This window comes from Electrona antarctica, assembly GCF_951216825.1.
Source record: "Electrona antarctica genome assembly, chromosome: 2".
Taxonomy (NCBI): domain Eukaryota; kingdom Metazoa; phylum Chordata; class Actinopteri; order Myctophiformes; family Myctophidae; genus Electrona; species Electrona antarctica.
The window spans coordinates 24,537,632-24,554,365 of NC_136807.1; the positions used below are offsets into that span (position 1 = coordinate 24,537,632).

The window sequence follows — 16,734 nt, forward strand, 5'->3', positions numbered from 1 at the left end:
CACATTTACATTACCACGTCCCCCTGAACGACACACAGAGGAGAAACATTTACATTTATACTCATGTAGTACATAATAGTACACATGCAAGCCTCACATCTAGAGGTGCAACAGTCAATTGAACTCATCGATTCAACACACACACACACACACACACACACACACACACACACACACACACACACACACACACACACACACACACACACACACACACACACACACACACACACACACACACACACACACACACACACACACACACACACACACGATGTTCATTAAATCAAGTTTGCGCACAACATTTTTAATGCAGTTCTTTTAAAAAGTAAAATTCTGATTCTCGTTATAACAGTCGGTAAAGAACATAATAAATTAACAAATTAACATTAAGACAATACTTTGATACGCCACAAGAGGGCTCTCAAGTCAAATGCAACATGAAGTTCTACAGTACACGTTCTAACTTCACTTCCAATATTAATGTCACACACAAATGTGTAGAGCGGTGGTTTTCAACCCTTTTCATATCAAGGTCCATTATTCATTCAGTATTTGAGCCATGCTCACCATTTGAATAGATTTAGCCTCTCAGACGCGGTATTGATGTTGGTACCATAGGAGATAATAGACAAACGTTGATGAAAAAGTCTTGTGTGTGGTCTTGTAAATTACGTAATGCAGATGTTTAACAATAATTTAACTGTTTTACCCTCTCAAGAATCAAGAGTAATGCAATAAAGATCTATAAGGGTCCATTTGGTTACCAACTCATTTATCTGGGGACCACCTGGAACCTCGTCAAGGATCACTGGTTGAGAACCACTGGTGTAGAGGATTTATTTTACAGCGGCGCTCACGGTGTGCATATCAACTCCACTTAAAGCCCAACTCACCCCTGACTTGCGTCCGCTGCCGCTGCCTCTGGGCCTGGGTGTGGGCCGACCGGACCTGCTCTCCATGAGGTCCGAGGAGCCTGGTACCGCCGGGAGGCTCTGCTGCTGCTTGGTCCTCTGGGCCTGCAGAGCCAGCTGATAGGCCACCTCAAACGCCTGTCCCAGTGTCAGGATGATCTCATAGGTCAGGTTCTGGCAACATGGAGGAAGAGGAGAATGTAGTTCTCATCAGTATTGTGCATAGAGTATTAAAAGGATAGAGACTAAACCGGAGCGATAGCCCCCCCCCCACCCTCTATTCAATTCAGTGGAAGTTGCTCAGTGGCGTTTTGAAGCACCCGGAAGAACCGTCTACTTCCGCATTTTTTTCGATTTGGGCACCAAAATGTGGTGGCCAAAATGCGGAAGTGCAAACGGGCGCTCAATGTTAAACCCCAGCTGCACGGGGTTTCCTAGTCATAACTCCAAGGGTCCGCCTGCAATCCCACCTCTTACCACTAGGGCCCAGTGCTTCAACGTTGGAGAGCTGCACTGGGGGCTTGGTATTGTGGTGCTTTGCCTCTTGCATATCAGGCTGGGGGCGGAGCCTGTCAGCAGGGAGTGTTGGGTGGGAGGAGTAGGAAAAATTAAGGCTCTACGTCCTCCCGGTGGGGGCTCCTCACTGGCTGGTGAGTCAGTAGGATACAACAGCAGTGACAACACACAGACATGTGTGTGGGGAGGAATTAATTGGCATAACGACTAAATTGGGGAGACAAAGGTGTAAAAAAAAAAAAAAAAAAAAAAAAAAGGCAATGTCCAAAATAACCTCTATACTGAAAGCTCACACATAGTCAACTTTAACCAAAATTGTCTATTTTAAGCCAATTCTTGGTTTTAAATGCATTTTTATGAAGCTACTTTTGTTTCAATAGACTAAAATAGCAGATCTACAGTATAAGCTCACAAGGCGTTGTTTAACAGCACAGTTCCAGCATCCAGTTTTCTGTGAATCACCAGCAGACAGTGCCACTGAACTTCATGTGGAACACAGGAACAGTGATGCTAACATCATGTACTGTAGCTTCACAGCTTAAAGAAGACCCCTGCACTAACCCTGGGAACAGACCAGAGCAGGAGCTTTAGATCAAGAGCAATTAACCTTAACCTTTATTCATAGTTTATAGATACAATTCTGCACTGCTTTATAGAACTACTGTATATACAGTCATACTGCCCGGCCCGCCATGCTGTGGCTATGAGTAAATAAATGAAGAGTCAAAAACAGAGCAGATCAAACATGCCATCTCTTCTGAATGTGTGTGGATTGGCTGATTCATGCTCTGTTCATTGATTAGCATCCACGTACATCACATCTATCTTTGAGTCCTTCCTCAGTCAATCCGTCTTTACGCCATCCTCTATATCGTTGTTGTCAGGCAGAAACCTCTTATCTCCATATTCTAACTTTTTGCGGGAACCCCTTTTGGCGTTTTACCCCTTCAGGCCGGGAACCCATTTTGGGGTTCTGTACAGTATGTACAGTATTCAAAAATGTCAAAATAATTATGCTGCTATATAAATATTTGAAGTTTTTCAGAAAACTTAGGTTAGGATTTAGAGGCGTTTTTAGAATCGGCGATTTAGTAAAGACGATTTAGTAAAGACTAAAAACACAACTCTGTCCTCTGTTCTGTTAAGGCTCTGGGATGTCTGTCTGTGCGTACGCAAAGAGAGGTGCGGAGAGGAATGTTGACACTGCTGCGTCTGGGGGAGGCTCGATCAATAGCAACAGGCTGATCGATACCGTTTCAAATAGCTGATGCTATCTCGGGGCTGTTATCCTCCATTAACCTCTGCATGGCTGTCACACCACGGCAGTGCACACGCCACACAGAGGACACGCGATACACAGAGTATCGTCTCTGTCGTGTGGAAACCTCACATGTCCAAAACTGTTAAAGTAGCAAATCGTGAAGTGATGCATTTTGGTGAGCGTGTGGATCTGCTACTTTGTATGCTTTTGTGTGACACTGTGTAGTATGATCAAGTAGGACATTAATTTACAAAAACAAAAGTAAAAAAATGGAGATAAGAGGTTTTCGCCCGACCGTAGCAGGAATAAACTACTGGGGAAAGAGCCAAGTGGAAATGGAGCCTTTGTGTTAGCCGGTGGCCTGGGCTGACCCTGGCTGTCTGGATGGCTGTAATGTTATGTGGTAGATTAGTAGGCTAATGATCAGAACTCGGGGCAGGACGGTGAAAGGTATTTGAGGATTATCTCGAGCACAGAAAGGCACTTTGAGTAGAGAGGGAAACAAGTCCCCAGTGAAGCATGAAACATCCAAGAGATAAGAGGGTGTAGAGATAGCGGTGATGCAGACTGCAGGCCATTCATATGCATTGATTTCTCAATATATGATGGCATTAAGAGTGTGAGTAATGCCAGTCTATGCCATAGAGTATATAAAGGATAGAGACCGAACTGGAGCACTAGCCCCGCCCCCAAGCTATTAATTTCGATGAAGTTGCTCAGTGGCGTTTTGAAGCACCCGGAAGACTGCCGGAAGTACCTCCTCCGGACCTCAAATTTGAGGTCCGGGGTGACGTATGGTTGACGTAGGGAGTGATGGTCCTACGTGTCAGTGCATGGGTCCGCCTGCAGTCCTTCCTCTTACCACTAGGGCCCAGAGCTTCAACGTTGGAGCGCCTCACTGGCCCCTTGGTCTATGGCCTTTCCGATGCTACGTCATTTATCACATGATGATATTTAATTTACAGTTTTAAATGCTTCAGTTGCTGTTGCACTACACTAAACTCTTACTGTACTATTTACATTATTATTTTAATAACTTGTAGCTGCACGTTAATTATATTTTTATGGTCAAGGACCCCCATAGTCTTAGTCTTTTGAACAAACCATTTCGTTTTAGTCCTATTTAGTCATCTGAAATGATTTTGTCTTAGTCGACAAAATATCAAAATCTTAGTCTTTTAGTCTTAGTCGAGACAATTAACACTGCCCCGAATGTCCCTGGACCCCACTAGATTTCTTTACTTACACGCTGGTATCGGACCGGTACTCGAAGGGGAAGGAAAATGGTAGAAGATCTCCAGTTCTTACCACGTCTACGGTGCTGAACACGTGACAGTAGTGGTGGCTGGTCTGCAGGTCCTTGGTGATGTACGCAAACGTGCACAGATCCTCCGGGTCCTGAGCCGCGCACGAGATGTTTCGGATCTCGTGCTCCGCTATGATGTTCTGTAACAGAGGGATGGAGTCATGGGTAACTTGACAATAACGAATATGGTTCCACTGAGTAATGTGTAAACTATGATTTTGTTGCTGTCGGGCAGAAACCTCTTATGTCCGTATTCTGACTTGTTTTTTCACAAATCAACGCCCTACTTGATCGCACAAAAGCATCAAAAGAATCAGATCTTGAGCTTGTGGATCTGCTACTTTTGCTATTTATTTTTTAATTCTAATCCTGAAAAGTAACAGTTATGGACATCTCAGGTTTCCACCTGAGAGCAACGACCTAAGCTGTGAATAATGATATTGGTGGGACGTCTTCAAAGACGCAACGCTCTCTCCATGAGGTGTTTTATTGGTTTATTTGACGGCATCAACATCAGCACACTAACAGGATAATTATTCAAACTCGCCGACATAAAACTAAAGACTGCAATGAAACATAGTGATGTGTGAAAGACAGAGACTGAAGTCAGGGAAGATGAGAGCAGAGAGGCGTTTGAGTTGTTTGAAACCGTCTAGAGCTGAATACAGTACAATATGCATTATTCACAGAAGCCATATTGGAAAGAAATCGAGCCTCTTCGTTACTTCATTCACAGGTGTTACCAATGATACTAATGAAGCCTCTGTTACATTTTGTGTAATCTCTCAAGAACAGATTGTGAGCTGTGGACTGACCTTGTTGGCAGCGTCGATGAACTTCACCCCCTTGTAGGTGATGGACAGCACGATGGTGGGAACCTTCCTCATCTGCTCTGTGGATCTCTGGAGGAGAACAGAGGACAACAGAGACATCTGTGTCTAAAGACAACATGTCACATGTTGGTTCACTTAGATGAACATGATAACTTTATTTAGATACGGTCAAACCTTTTCAAGTCAAGGACCCTTTAATTTATATGTATTTGGCCGCGGACCCAGAACAGAAGTGTGACCTACCCTCATCTTGGAACAGGCATCCTGTGTGGACTCAGTACCTCGTAGGTCTTTGATCAGCATAGAGCCCAGATACTGGAAGGACACAGGAGACAGAGACATTGAGAAATACTGCTACTATTTCTCAAAGAGTGGGTCACAGACTATTTTTTATGGGTCACGACTCAAGTAGAAATCCCATGTCTTTTCATACATTATTTTTTACATAAAAAAAAAAGTAAAATACATTTTAAAACAACCAAATCTAAGAAATTCCATGAAGGAAAAAATGAAAATAATGAATTATAAATCAGCAGTTCTAGTTCTCAAACTGTGCCGTGCCAAGGTAGACCCCCAAGGTAGACCCCCAGAATGATATGCATTTGGCCACGGACACCACTCTGAAAATGTTTTGTGCTGGGGAAAATTGTACTCAAGTACTTAGTTACCGGTTTCTACCACTGCACAGTTGTGACCTTGAATGGGTTAATAATTGCTCTATTCATTGCATTCGCCTGAGACAAAGATTAGCTGTATCATGGTGGAAGGATTTGTTCTCTTGATCTCATCATTGAATGCATCACGCACGCACACACGCACGCACGCTCACTCGCACGCACAGTGTAACCTTGCAACAGAGCTGTGGCCCTCGGCAACAATGTAGTCTAGTATGCTAAATTTCAGACTGTTAAAACATAAATGCAATTATTTCCTGTTGCTCAGCCGTGGTGCTGGTAGGGGGTGCATCTCGGGGGGTAAATTAGTGTTCAAAGTTTTGGGGACCGCCTGGCGGCTCTAAACTCAGCCATGGGAGATAAGCTCTGTAGTTTAATACAGTGACTCAAATAGTTTGTTTTGAAAATAGTCACATTGTGACGCGTTGTAAGCTTGTAGATCTGCCGTTTTAAAATAGCCTATCAATATACAATGTAATGTACAAATGGAACCAAGTTCAAACAGGGAGAAAATAAATTGGCTACACAATGCCACATGTCGTGAGCTTGTAGATCTTCTATCTTCGCTAATCATCGTGCAGTTTATCGCATGAGAGAGAGAGAGGTGTACATTACATTGGCTTCATAACCGCATGATTCAAAGATGAGTTTCTCGGGTTGATGGTGCCAGTTCTGGACCGGAGCGCACGGTGCCGCCAGGCTCGGAGGCCGTAGCGTCAGGCGGGGTTCCCGATACCTCTCCTCATAGCGCTCCTGTTGGGGGGGGGGGTCACAAAATATGACATCAGACGCACTAACAGCTGCTGGGTCACAACATTTAGTTTCATTCATTACATTTTTTTTATCCTTCATCCAATGTTACGCACACAGAGTCTGATGCATATTATTCTTATAGTTTAGGTTTATTCAGGCTTCAGACATCAGGATACCTTTCAAACTGGCAGCATAATTACAATATATATTATAATTATAAGTTTTAATTACAATATATATTGTAATTATGATAAATATCGATCAATATGGATTATTATTCTTTTATTTCTTTATCATACAGTAGGGAACATGTACAACCTCGCTCAGGTGATGGAGCGTCATTCATGACACGCACCTGATCAACGTGATCATGTTGAAATGATCATAATTAATGAGACATACGTGAGATCTGTGTCGGTCGCTGCGGACTCTTTGGGCAATTTCGTAGTCATTGTTTTTCCTGGTGGGTTCTATAGGGGGCAGCAGAGGGTCCATGGAGCGCCCCGAGTAGGAGTCCAACTGACTGAGAGGAGAGGAGCTCTGAGACCCCGGGAGGTCCTGACACTGGAGGGGTAGAGGGTTATCACACAATTAATAATACTAAGATGTTACACTTAATACTAACGAATCAATTATAAAAAACTAAAAAAATACAATAGTTGATTTTAACCATTCAGGATGGAAAACCCCTTTTGGGGGTTCTTGTTGCTATCTACAGTATATAGAAAAAATCACACCCGTGTGAACTGAGTGGTGTAAGGTCTTATATAGCCTGTCTGACGTAATGAAATCATGTCTGACGTAATGAAATCACACCCGGGTGAACAGGGTGAACATAGCAACCATGCTCATTTTTTCTGCACAGACTAACAAAGCCAGTTGTAGGAGTGGTTTACACCACTCAATAATGAAATCACACCCGGGTGAACAGGGTGAACATAGCAACCATGCTCATTTTTTCTGCACAGACTAACAAAGCCAGTTGTAGGAGTGGTTTACACCACTCAAAAAATCGCCCTCAGTCCTTTCTTATCTTTGTAAATAAAAAATGATTAATTCGTTGCTTTTACTGTACCGCTGTACTGTACAAGTATTAAATTATATATAAATAAATAAATAAATAAATAAATACATTATATCTCCCTAGGAGAAGCTCTCGTCATCCTGCTAAATACCTAACCGACACTGACTTCGCTGATGACATTGCGCTTATCAGTCAATCATTGGAATACGCTCAAGGCCTCAAGCTCTCCTTCAGTCTCTTGAGCAGGCCTCCAACTGTGTTGGTCTTTATCTCTACGAGACAAAAACTGAATACGTAAATATATGCAAATCCAACAATAACCACATTATAAAAACACTTAACAACACTCCTCTGAAACAGGTTGATGACTACAAGTATTTGGGTTCATATGTATCTTCTTCCCAAAATAACTTTCAAACAAGGAAGTGTATGGCCTGGTCAGCCTGCAATGACATGCATACGATCTGGTCATCCCAGCTTAGTAAGATGTTCAAAGTAAAAACATTTAGGACGACCGTTGAGCTGATTCTACTCTGGCTCAGAGACATGGACACTTTCAAAGAAATTAGAGAAACAGTTGGATGGCACTTACACCCGCCTTCTAATGAGAGCGCAAAATCTGTCTTGGAAGAGCCACCCATCGACTAATCTAATACACAGCAACCTTCCCCGTGTTTCTTCACTAGTCCGATCCAGAAGAACAAAGTTTGCCGGCCACAGCTACAGAGCTGACAATGAGGTTTTATCTTCCCTTCTTCTCTGGAATCCTGCCTCAAAGCAGATCAGAGGTATAAAACTGTCGTTCCCTGATGCCTTTGCTAGGGACACATGCTGACATGCATCAGTAAGCAGGAACTTGGGATGGCATTGAAGGACCGGAAAGTCTGCCGTGGCATAGTGAAATCCATGATGATCCAAAATGATGATGACAAGTATTAAATAGAGCTTAAGTGATTAACCAGCAGACCAGCTGCATTTTGTTGTCATCGGGCAGAAAGCTCTCATGTCCATATTTAAACTTTTTATGTTTTATTTTTTTGAACATTAATACCCTACTTTCTACACATACTACAGTGTCACACAAAAGAAGCAAACATAGCCGATCTACAAGCTCAAAATGTGACACAACACGCTTTGAGCTTGTACATCTGCCATCTTTGCTACTTTTGCCTACTGAATGCTGAAGACCAACAGTTTTGCTCATACGGTGTGAGGTTTCCACCCGACAGCAACAATTTGAAAGGAGTTCTGGTGTGGAAGACGGAAGGAAGGCTCCTCACCCTGATCTGGGACAAACGTGGAGGCTTGACCGGAGGCTCCTCGTACGGCCGCTCCGCTAACGAGGCGATGATGCGTTTCCTGTGTCCCAGCAGGGTGATCTTTAAAACCTGCCGTGGAGGAGAGAGGAATTGAAACCAACAACCTCGGATGGTAGACAACTTACCTGCTCTTATTTGATGTCATTTTATACCCCATGGCTGTTTTTTTTAACCCATTCTGGACGGGATCCTCTGTTGGTGTTTTAAGCATATGTTATAGTTTAACCATTGAAAAATAGCAGATCTACAAGCTCAAGCTTGTAGATCTGCTATTTTTTTTAAATCGTAAAAATGTGGTGCAAACCTTTGAATGTATATTCTTTCAGAGTCGACGTTTTTAACTAAAATCTTTGCTTCTGAGGGGTCCCTGGAACAACATATTTTCAGATGGGGGTCCGCGGCCAATTACAGAAAAATTCTGGGAGTCCTTGACATGAAATAGGTTGAGAACCACTGACAAAGAATCATGTTTTGTTTTTTGTTTTTTTAACTGTCAGGATTTAGAAGGCATTTGTAGAATCGTCGTCAGGTCTAAATGGGTTAAATACCCCATGTCTGCCCTCTGCAGACATGGGGTATTTTTTCATCATGTAGGCCTACAGTACCTTATGTGTGCCAGCCAGGCCCCCAGAGCGGCTGGGAAACGTTGAAGCCACCCCACCCTAACCCACATTTTGGTGGCCAAATCAAGAAAATGCAGAAGTAGAGCGTTCTTCCAGGTGCTTCAAACGCCACTAAGCAACTTTCATTGAAAAGAATAGCTGGGGGCGGGGCAGCTCTCTAGTTTAGATATAACTCTATGATGTGCGCTAGATATTGTACATTTGTCTTCCCGTTATTTGACCCTTTCTGCGTTCTTTTCCTCTCTTCTCTATTCTAACTCCTGTAATGCAATATTGTGAGCTTGCACAAAACGTACATTCAGCCACTCATCTGCATAATGGTGTGATGTGACAATAAAGTGGACAGTGACTCACGTTGACGATCTCCAGCTCCCACAGGTTCTTCACACAGTCCAGAGAGCGGTAGCCGCTGGACAGGAAGTTATGTAAATACTCCTGGAGACCCAGCGTGTCCAACCAGGACGACAAGGAGCTGCTGCCGTCACAACCCACACCTTTCACCTGCAGGGGGAGACAAAAACACTGTTAAAACACCACTCTTAGTACTTTGGCCAACACAAACCAAAATAGCAGATCTACAAGCTCACAAAACTGTCCACGCTGTCATTTCTCGCCGAACAGAAATAGACAATCTAAAAGTTCATACAGTATGCCACATTGTGATAGATATTAATCTGATTTTTGGCAAGTGACAGATTCAAGTGACAGATTAATAAAAAATATCTTTCCATTATTTTGCTGTTGAGACTTGATAAAAAAAAAACCCAATGTGATTCTAATCTGGATAGGACACTAATTGGATGCCAGTCTGGTCATAACCTTATGCTGATGAGTCATGCCGTCGTGACTTCAGCGGCAAGGTGGCATCATATGGGTGCTATACGAGTAGATATATAGAGGAGACAGCACCTATGGGTGCTATACGAGTAGATATATAGAGGAGACAGCACCTATGGGTGCTGCTGTCACAGTAGACATACTGTAGAGGTTTCCTCACCTTGGGTAGGGAGCGCGCTGCATGCAGGATCTTCCTACGATGACTTGGATCTGTGATCCCGATCTCCCTCAGGTCCTGATCCTCCATCACGTTACAGCCCTGGAGACACAACACACAATGCATTACTGGAACACAACGTCACACAATGCATTACTGGAACACAACGTCACACACAATGCATTACTGGAACACAACGTCACACAATGCATTACTGGAACACAACGTCACACACAATGCATTACTGGAACACAACGTCACACACAATGCATTACTGGAACACAACGTCACACACAATGCATTACTGGAACACAACGTCACACACAATGCATTACTGGAACACAACATCACACACAATGCATTACTGGAACACAACGTCACACAATGCATTACTGGAACACAACGTCACACAATGCATTACTGGAACACAACATCACACAATGCATTACTGGAACACAACGTCACACAATGCATTACTGGAACACAACGTCACACAATGCATTACTGGAACACAACGTCACACACAATGCATTACTGGAACACAACGTCACACACACTACATTACTGGAACACAACGTCACACACACTACATTACTGGAACACAACGTCACATTACTGAAATACAGCGCACACACACACACACACACACACACACACACACACACACACACACACACACACACACACACACACACACACACACACACACACACACACACACACACACACACACACACACACACACACACACACACACACACACACACACAGGAACCCAACATCACACAAAGTAAGTGTACTTTAAAGAGAGTATGTAAATAATAATCATCCTCAGATATAACTATAAATATTTAGGATGACGTAGAGAGATATATTTAGGTGAAGGTGAAGTACAAAGTATGCAGCGTTTTAAATGAGATGAGGGTGAATCATGCAGCACCAGAGGCAGTCTGTCTGTTTGTCCACCAGTAGAAAGCTCAGACGCAGCAGGTTGCTCCTACTGGAAGTCTAATCCAGTTTGGATTAAATCCCAGCCTGCTTCCTATCGATCAGCTCTAGATGCTGCCACTGCACAAAACCCAACGCCTGACTTAGTCCTGAGTCAGAAAACGGTGAACGCTGAAGCAGTGTTTCCTAAACAGTGGGTCATTTTTCTTTCTTTTCTTCTTTTAAATTTAAAGAAATGCACCATTTTCATTTTTTTTTTAAACTTTTTCTGCCTTTCATTGATAGATAGTAGACCGGACATTCTGACGTCTGCAAAACCTCCATATTTGGGCATGCCTGACAAAGAACTCCATATATGGGCATAAAAGGGACACATCATTTCCAACTTGCATCGTTCCAAGTAGGCCAGTGCCCAACAACGTATAATATATGGGTGGGGCATGCATTTCCAACTTGCATCGTTCCAGGCCAGTGCCCAACGGGCACCGCTGTAGAGGCCCTGCACGCGGGCAATGGTAGTTTAGATGTCGAGGGTAAAGGTTCTCGTCAGTCACACCCTCGAGGCTGTGTGGCAGGCAGGAGCAATGGAGAACTGATCAATAAATCAATGTCAGCGCTGTATATAGTGGCCAGGGAAATAATAATAAAAAGCATACATTTTATCAATAGCTGAGTGTAGCGCTGAGGGCGGCAGGAAATCTAACTGATCAGCCACCAATCACTCACTGGTGTTCATGTTGAACATGTAAGCTCTTATGTCAAGAGCACATTGTCATTGTTGAGTGCAAGCAGACATCACGGGCGGCCATCAATGTCATTTCCCTCATTAACTGACAACCCATTAGGTCTCTGAACCTTGATGATGCAAAGCACTGCCTGTACAACTGCAAGAAACTAGCTTGAGTACTGCCTCATCTCATGACCATCATCACAAAGACCTTAATAGCACCTGAGCTACCATGTCATTCATTATCGCAGATGTATACTTAATTTTATGCTGGTGTCACACATATAGCAGAAAATAGCAGATCTACAAGCTCAAAGATCTGCAATTCTCTGTGCGTAAAAGTAAAAGCCAAGGACAAATCAGGCCAGCAGTGAGCCAGCAGTAGGGTACAACAGTACGTCCTCCCGGAGGGGGGACTCCTCACTGGCAGGAGAGCCAGTGGAGTACAACAGCAGTCACAAAGCAGTGGGAGGATTGAATTGGCCTGAAGACATACATACTGTAGATAAATAGTTCCACTAAATGCTAGAGGTTGAAGATAATGCACAGCACAGCACTTTCTCTTAGATATGTTGTGGGGGAAAAGCGGTGCATAATATCAGAACATCCAACTTCAGGGGCGATGCAGGACAGTACAGTATCTGAGCAGTTAGCTCAGATATGACCACATAATAACTGCAACATCTCAGGTTTGATTCGGACAGAATCCTCTATTACAGTGGTTCTCAAACTTTTTCGAGCAACGGACCCCCACATTGACTCCCAAATTGACATATATATACATATTTGTTCGCATACCCCCCCCATCTGAAAAAGTATTTTGTGCCAGGGTCCCCCATAAGAGAATTATGTAAAAGAAAAATAAATTAACTTGGGGGTCCACTTTGAGAAACAAGGCTCTATTACGGGTTGTTCCCTCTGTATACTCTCGTATAAAGATAAAACAATCATCTTTTAAAACCTCCACATAAACACTATACCTTCTATAGCGGTGACCTTGTCTATGGAAGGATGATTGAATGGGATGAATGGGATTATTATATTCAGTGAAGTGAAAGGCTGCTGAGTGGATAAAATCAACAATCGCCATTTTCAGCCCTGCGCTCGACCAGTCCCTCCCGAGGTAAATGAAGGCCCTCTAGCTGTAGGAACTCAAGGGATGTGAACAGAGTGTGTTTGACTGACATGGTGCAACTCTGTGGGGAAATCTATGTAATGCACTTTGACTAATGCAGCTCCGGTCCCGTCCGCCAAATTGCACCTCAGGCGGAGCAGCAGCTGTAGCAGGGGGGAAGAGTGCTGTGTAGGCCAACAGTGAACCAGGACAGTGGTTCCCAAACTTCTCAGGTCGAGACCCAAAAGGGAGATTTAAGACACACTGCAAGATTTTTTAGATTTTCTTTTATTATCCTTCACAACGTACCCTGTCAGACTATCAGACCCAGACCATTAACGTTTGTGTTGAATGTGTTCGGTATAGATTCGTTCCCATTGGGGTTCTCATGTAGTTTTCAAATGTTTATATACAGTAGGCTACTATTGGAGCAGGTGCTGGCAAATAACAAATTACTGTACATAATGCCAGTCAAGTTGCGCAAATGTCAGATCAATTAGCAGAGCGGAGCTGCTCTCACTGTGCATCACTATGATGACCATCTCTTCTTAAAGTTTACTTTAAACCATAAACCATAATATGATTGACAAACCTTGGATTTTAATTCTTCAAATCGACCAGCAGTGCATGTAGCAGGCACTATGAGGTAACTAACTATAGTGCTTCACATCCAGGCAGCGGGCGTGGATGTGTGACTTCCAGGCAGCGGGCGTGGATGTGTGATTTCTCCATCACATCCAGGCAGCGGGTGTGGATGTGTGATTTCTCCATCACTATGAGGTAACTAACTATAGTGCTTCACATCCAGGCAGCGGGTGTGGATGTGTGATTTCTCCATCACAATGCTTTTTCCCATCAAAGTGCCTATACTCACAGTCACTCTAACTTTGTGATCAATCAAATCAACCGTGGTTGATTTTGTTTCTGACAGGCTACGTATTCTATTCTGTTGACATGAGTGAGTCAAGGGGCCAGGGCCAGGCTATAGAACAGGCGAAGAACATGTGAATAACGTGATTTAAAATATGACAAGTTTCACTGTTGAAAGCAATCAACACACTCCTCAGAGAGAGCGAGAGAGAGTGAGAGAGAGAGAGAGAGACTATTCAGCGTCTCAACGATGGTGATTGATAACCATAGGGAGGGTTCATCTTTTTTCTTTTATCACTTGGGGAAGGTCATTGTTTTCCCCACTGGAGGGTCATGGAATTATATACATTTTACATTACATACATTTTCTACAGGGGTACACTTTTTAAAACTCAACCTGTCCCTAAGCAGCAAGCTACGTGTATATAGGCTATTAGGCTTTGATTATGTTGATTTACAGTACATCAGGAGTCTGGCTCGCGAAGACTATAGATTAGCCTTTATTGATTGTGTTGTAACCTCACAACAAAACTCTGAATGTGCATGAAGGCACTTTAATGGAAGTTCACAGACTTTACTTATCCCAGAGTCTTCCTTCCTCCACTAATGCTTCTGAAATGGATTTACACGCTAGAAGAAAACACCACCGTCACCACAGAGACTACACAGCTAAATCTATGAATCCTTCCCAATGTTATTTTTGCCTGTATCGATTGCAGCAATTATCTTATTCCCACAGCATGCAATAAGCAGCAAATGATGTGCTATGTGTTGGTCTATTGTGTTTGATGATCAACAAGAAAAAGAACAAAGCCGGACTATAACGATAATGGTTGAAAGTATTTCAGACAAACAGAACAAACATGTGATGTTGCTCTGTCCTTCACACTGTGTGCTTCTAAAGCCCAGTACTTTCTGAGACAATCCTTTGTGCTCAGTAAGCTCTGTCTGCACACAGGCAAGACTTAAAGCACATTCATTCTGCTCCAAAGCATCCCGACATGATTGTCCTCGCCTTGACAGGCTAGCAATGCTAGAAGAAGTACTTTTTTTCTTTTCTTATTGCAACTTACCGTAAGTAAAAGTAGCGATGCCAACATATATCATTGCTGCCGGGCAGAAACCTCTTATCACCATATTTAAACTTTTTGTGTTTTAAACTATTTTCACAAATGAACACAAATGTACTTGATCATACCACAGCCTCAATCAAAAGGTGTTATTAAGTAGCAGATCCGCAAGCTTAAAATGCGGCACGAAGCGACAGGTTTTGAGCTAGTCGATCTGCTAGTCTCGCTACTTTTGAATTTGGATCCTGAAAAGTAACAGTTTTGGACAAATGAGGTTTCCACCCGACAGAGACGGTATACCGTCACAAGTAAAAGGCTAGAATTGTGGCGGAGATGTAGTGGAGTAGAAGTATAAAGTATTGAAGAAAATGGACATAAAATGATGCTTAAGTACATTGTTGCACATCAGTGCTTTCTGATCAATCCTTTATGCTCGGGGTGAGCTCTGCAGACAGAAGACTCTGTTTGATCAGCAGCATCTCTGTGCTGCTGATCTGAGCCACATGTCCAAAGGGATCACAGTGGCCTTCAACGTACAACCAACACAGTGTCACCAGCCGTCACACTCAAAGGATCAGTGGCGCAGAGTAACTAAGTTAATTTATTCAAAGTATTGTACTTACTTACAGTAAAGTACAAATTTAAGATGGTTTGAACGCAGTTCATCTCATAATAACTGTCTCTGCTCTGGGAGTCAATAAAAAGGCATCTATTTTTTTGTATCTGTGTCTCAAAGCTCTGAACACTGAGTGCAATCACTGGTGCTATTGATCCATTTTCAAAATAAGACCTGAAGGACTCTGTAGGAGATCAGGATGGCTGGAATGAACCTTGTCATCATAGGACTAGATGTTCAGAGTCATACTATACTGACTGTCATGCAATATCACTTGCCGAAAATAGCAGATTTTCAAGCGAACAGTGCGTTGAGAGAGAGAGAGAGAGCGTATACTGTATTGTATTATATTGTGTTATTGATTAGACTTTGTATCAAGTTTCTATAATTGAAATGCTATTATTATCTGTGATAACACTGAAACTAAGAAGGCATAGATAAGTGGAGACATCGATTTTGAAGAGACATTATCAAATCCACATCTAACACTGAGGATGGAGTGCCAGAAAGACTAAACGACGTCACAACATCCGGTTTGGAGTCACACAATGAACTACTCTTCATTTACAACTAACTGACATGTAAACATTTTCAAATGTGATCTTTAGGATCTACCTGTCCACTACTGTTATTCAATGTGATCTTTAGGATCTACCTGTCCACTACTGTTATTAAATATGATCTTTAGGATCTACCTGTCCACTACTGTTATTAAATGTGATCTTTAGGATCTACCTGTCCACTACTGTTATTTACCAGTGATCAGATCAGATCTGTGTGTTCAGAATTTCAGACAGGCGTGTGTAAAAATTATGATAGGTATTCGGTTATTTTCGCCAAGCGATACGCCATTATGATGAAGTAAGTTCAGGCTTCAGAGTCAGTGTCCAGAGACTCCAGACTGAGACACATCTTTAGTAATCTGATTTAAATCCCATTTAAAACCGCCTAGGAATGTGGATCATATCTCATTTACAAAAATGTGTCTCCATGTACAGTATGTTGTTTTAGCTGTTCAAAACATTTTAATAAAAAATAAAAACATTATGCCAACCATTTGGGCTTTGATTTGATTAGATTTTCAAGCCTGGAATTAATGGAGATGGAATAAACCTTTTATTTTTGGTTCAACTTTAGCTTCTGAACATTCCTGAGCATTTCAACACCATCAC

At 42.6% G+C, this 16,734-nt stretch overlaps 1 protein-coding gene across 6 annotated transcripts in view; it reads right to left on the reverse strand.

The window, feature by feature from the left end:
- The window catches only part of LOC306942510 (ankyrin repeat and SAM domain-containing protein 1A), a gene marked incomplete at its 3' end in the record, with an annotated part of 115,021 nt that overhangs the window by 7,052 nt on the left and 91,235 nt on the right, over window positions 1-16,734 (reverse strand). For 4 of the 6 annotated variants that reach the window (XM_079528441.1, XM_079528443.1, XM_079528440.1 and 1 more), the window contains 9 exons: window positions 10,221-10,319; window positions 9,578-9,724; window positions 8,562-8,669; window positions 6,660-6,821; window positions 6,120-6,257; window positions 5,074-5,145; window positions 4,813-4,935; window positions 4,000-4,137; window positions 897-1,088 (listed from right to left, as the gene is read on the reverse strand). In XM_079528441.1, the coding sequence (XP_079384567.1) occupies window positions 897-1,088; window positions 4,000-4,137; window positions 4,813-4,935; window positions 5,074-5,145; window positions 6,120-6,257; window positions 6,660-6,821; window positions 8,562-8,669; window positions 9,578-9,724; window positions 10,221-10,319 (1,179 nt within the window). The remainder of the gene's footprint in view (window positions 1-896; window positions 1,089-3,999; window positions 4,138-4,812; window positions 4,936-5,073; window positions 5,146-6,119; window positions 6,258-6,659; window positions 6,822-8,561; window positions 8,670-9,577; window positions 9,725-10,220; window positions 10,320-16,734) is intronic. The other 2 variants (XM_079528442.1, XM_079528445.1) reach the window with 1 other exon arrangement.